Here is a 2,998-nt window from a genome sequence, read left to right as displayed (position 1 = left end):
ACGAATATGAAATTAAAACGTTTAGGCTTGTTGTTGTTGGTGCTTGTTGTTTGGCTTTTGAGCGAAGAATTTGCTTGGTGGTGCTTGTTCTTGCGTGAAGGTTGTTGAGTTTCTTGTTGACGGTAAAAGTTTGCAGCAAGGTGGAATGGTGAATTTTTTTTTAATTCAGAAAGATACCACCTCGTGGTTGCGGTTGAAGAACAATCTGCGTCCCACAGGCTGAAGAAACACACCACAAATAAACACAAACGATTCTTATGACAAGGAGCGGTCAAGTTGCCTTTGTGCTTCAAAAGAGTATTTTCACCAGTGACAATTAATAGCAACGGCACATAGGAGTATCATCATAATCAAAGAGTGTCCTGATTATTGGTCATTGTGTGATGCAACCAATGAAAATTGGCGCGCCATTCTATTTTTGAACCTCATGTTTTACAATGAGGATTTAAAATCTCCCAACTACAGTGTAAAGAATTTAGACCTTGTGCCTTTATTCGATACTGAATACAACAATAATCTGTCGTCGTAGTGGTTGGAAAATGGCGTTACTTTTTTCTTTTTGCTGTTAACAGCGAGTGTATAAAATTTGTTATTGATTGAACTGTTAAATGTTTCATTGTGATGAACTGATTACAACTTTCATATATTTGAAAGAGGTGATCAAGTGTTGAAATGAGTTATTTGAAATTAATTCATTGTGGAGGGTTTCAAAATGCACATGCATAATGAAGATGAACAAAAGGTTATTAATAAGTTTTTATTAGATATCTTTAATTTCTTTTCTAATTTTACAAATTTGTAATTGACAGTTAACCAATCACAAAATTCGTTTTACAACAGTTCAAGCTATTTATTATAAAGATGGCAATTAAGAGTTGAAATTGATTCATGGTAGAAGCTACCATTAACAGAGTTATGTTTCAATACAAAATCAGTCGTTCTTCAAATCAACATCATTAACTGAGTGTTTTTATCTGAGAGTTGTGTTAAAGCTATATGTTTTCTTAATTACTGTTCTTTGGTGCTATTTGTTGAAGGCAATGTAAAAGACAGTCTTTGATACTATTTTTATTTGCTTCAATGTTGTACCATTACAAATCAGAAATTGATACATCTTTACCCAAGTTCACCTCCTTAATACTTTTTTAACCAAACAACTGCTATTTGTCCCTTTTTACTCTTTATTCAATTTTCTTTTCAATGTTAAAATTACAGAATCTTTACAATCATCATTATAATTGTTTATTATTATTAGAATCAATAATTACAATTTTACTATTGAATTGTTCCATGCCAGACTTCAATAATACTATGTTTAGTTCGACCTACACGAATCTTGGTTCGGACTAATAAACCTTATACGAAACATCCAAATGCTCGACAACCAAGTTACTTCAGAGAAACCATCCATAAAAAAAATCATGAAGGGCTCCATAAGATTTTCCTTTGCCATTGTTTTGGCCACAATCCTTGCAGTATGCTTGACATGCTCGTGGTCACTTCGTACAGTCCAAGCTTCTCAACAAATGATTGAATATGAAGCTATTCAAGAATTATTCGAACCAACTTCTGATTCTTGGTCTAATGAAGCATTCATGTTAGAAATGGCTTCACACCCATCTTTTGACGAACATTTGGATGGTATCCTTGCTGATTTACAAGATTTTGACTTTGACATTGAAGCTGATGATGCTTTACTTCAATACATGTCTACTTTATCTGATGCTGAAGCTCAAGCTCAATTCAGAAGATTCAGAAGAGCCTTCAGAAGAATTGGTCGTGCTGTTAGAAGAGCAGGAAGAGCTTTCAGAAAGGTTGGTAAAGGTTTGAAGAGAGTTGCCAGAGGTGTTGTTAAAGTTGTCAAAAAGTATGGTAAATTTATTGCTCCAATTGCTTTGACTATTGCTACTGGTGGTATTGGTGGTAAGTTGTTAGAAAAATCTACAAGATTTTAATGTCCTTCCTCAATTGGAATGTTAACATGCAAATTTCGTAATTTCCAAATTTGGGATTTTTGAATCTGGCAGGTGTTTCATTGGCTGGTAGTTTGGGTAGTATTGGTGGTGCTGTTGCTAAGGGAGCTGCTATTGTTGCCAAAGCTTCTGCTATTGCTTCAAAGGCTAATGCTGTTCTTGGTGGATTGAACGCTGTCACAGGTTTGTTTTCTTTCATTTTACAAAATACTAACTTTTTACAATACAAAAAATTAAAGGTGGTAAATCCAAATTCCTCAACAAGGCATTGAAGTTTACTGGAAAGGTTTCAGGTGTTTTGGGTAAGGGTTCCATGATCTTGAATGCTGGTGGATCTGTTGCCAGTAGTCTTTCCAAGTTGAGCGTCAAGAATATTGCTTCTCAACTCAAGCCATCCAACTTGTTTAAGGGAGCTAACTTGTTCGAAAAGGGATCAAACTTTTTGAATAAGGCTTCTGGTTTGATCAAGAAGGGTCAAGAAATTACTACCAACTTGAATAATGTGACAGGTCAGTATTATATATTTATTTTTTTTTCAAATAACATAATGTTATTACAACAGGAGGTAAAATTAAGGCTCTCAACAAGATTTCTAAAGGTTTAGACAAGGCAGGTAATATTGCTAGCATTGGAACTGATGCCTTGAAGGGATTGAACGGTGGTTTCAACTCTCTCAAGAACTTGAAGAATTTGAAGAATGTTGATATGAAAAAGTTGTTGACCTCTGCCAATATTAAGAAGGGTTTAGGTAAACTCGATTCCACAATTGGAAAGACTCAAGATATCTTATCTCGTGTTAATGATGTTACTGGTGGAAAGAGCAAAAAGTTGAACAAGATTATTGGTGCTCTCGATAAGGGTAAATTGATTGTTAATGCTGGATCCACTGCTGTTGATAGAGTTAAGGGAATTAAGAATTCCATCAAGGATTTGAAGAATTTGAAGAGTACTGACATTAAGAAACTCCTCACCAATGAAGGAATTCAAAAGGCTTTGGGTAAACTCGACTCATCATTGGGTAAGAA

General features: G+C 34.7%; 1 protein-coding gene across 1 annotated transcript in view; it reads left to right on the top strand.

Annotated features, from left to right (window-relative positions):
* Window positions 1-1,373: 1,373 nt before the first annotated feature.
* The window catches only part of NAEGRDRAFT_62234 (uncharacterized protein), a gene marked incomplete at both ends in the record, with an annotated part of 2,665 nt that continues 1,040 nt past the window's right edge, over window positions 1,374-2,998 (top strand). The window contains 4 exons of the mRNA XM_002682386.1: window positions 1,374-1,923; window positions 2,028-2,156; window positions 2,213-2,482; window positions 2,536-2,991. Coding sequence (XP_002682432.1) covers window positions 1,374-1,923; window positions 2,028-2,156; window positions 2,213-2,482; window positions 2,536-2,991 — 1,405 coding nt within the window. The remainder of the gene's footprint in view (window positions 1,924-2,027; window positions 2,157-2,212; window positions 2,483-2,535; window positions 2,992-2,998) is intronic.

Source organism: Naegleria gruberi (assembly GCF_000004985.1).
Source record: "Naegleria gruberi genomic scaffold NAEGRscaffold_3, whole genome shotgun sequence".
NCBI lineage: Eukaryota > Heterolobosea > Eutetramitea > Acrasida > Naegleriidae > Naegleria > Naegleria gruberi.
This window is presented reverse-complemented; position numbering and strand designations above follow the sequence as displayed.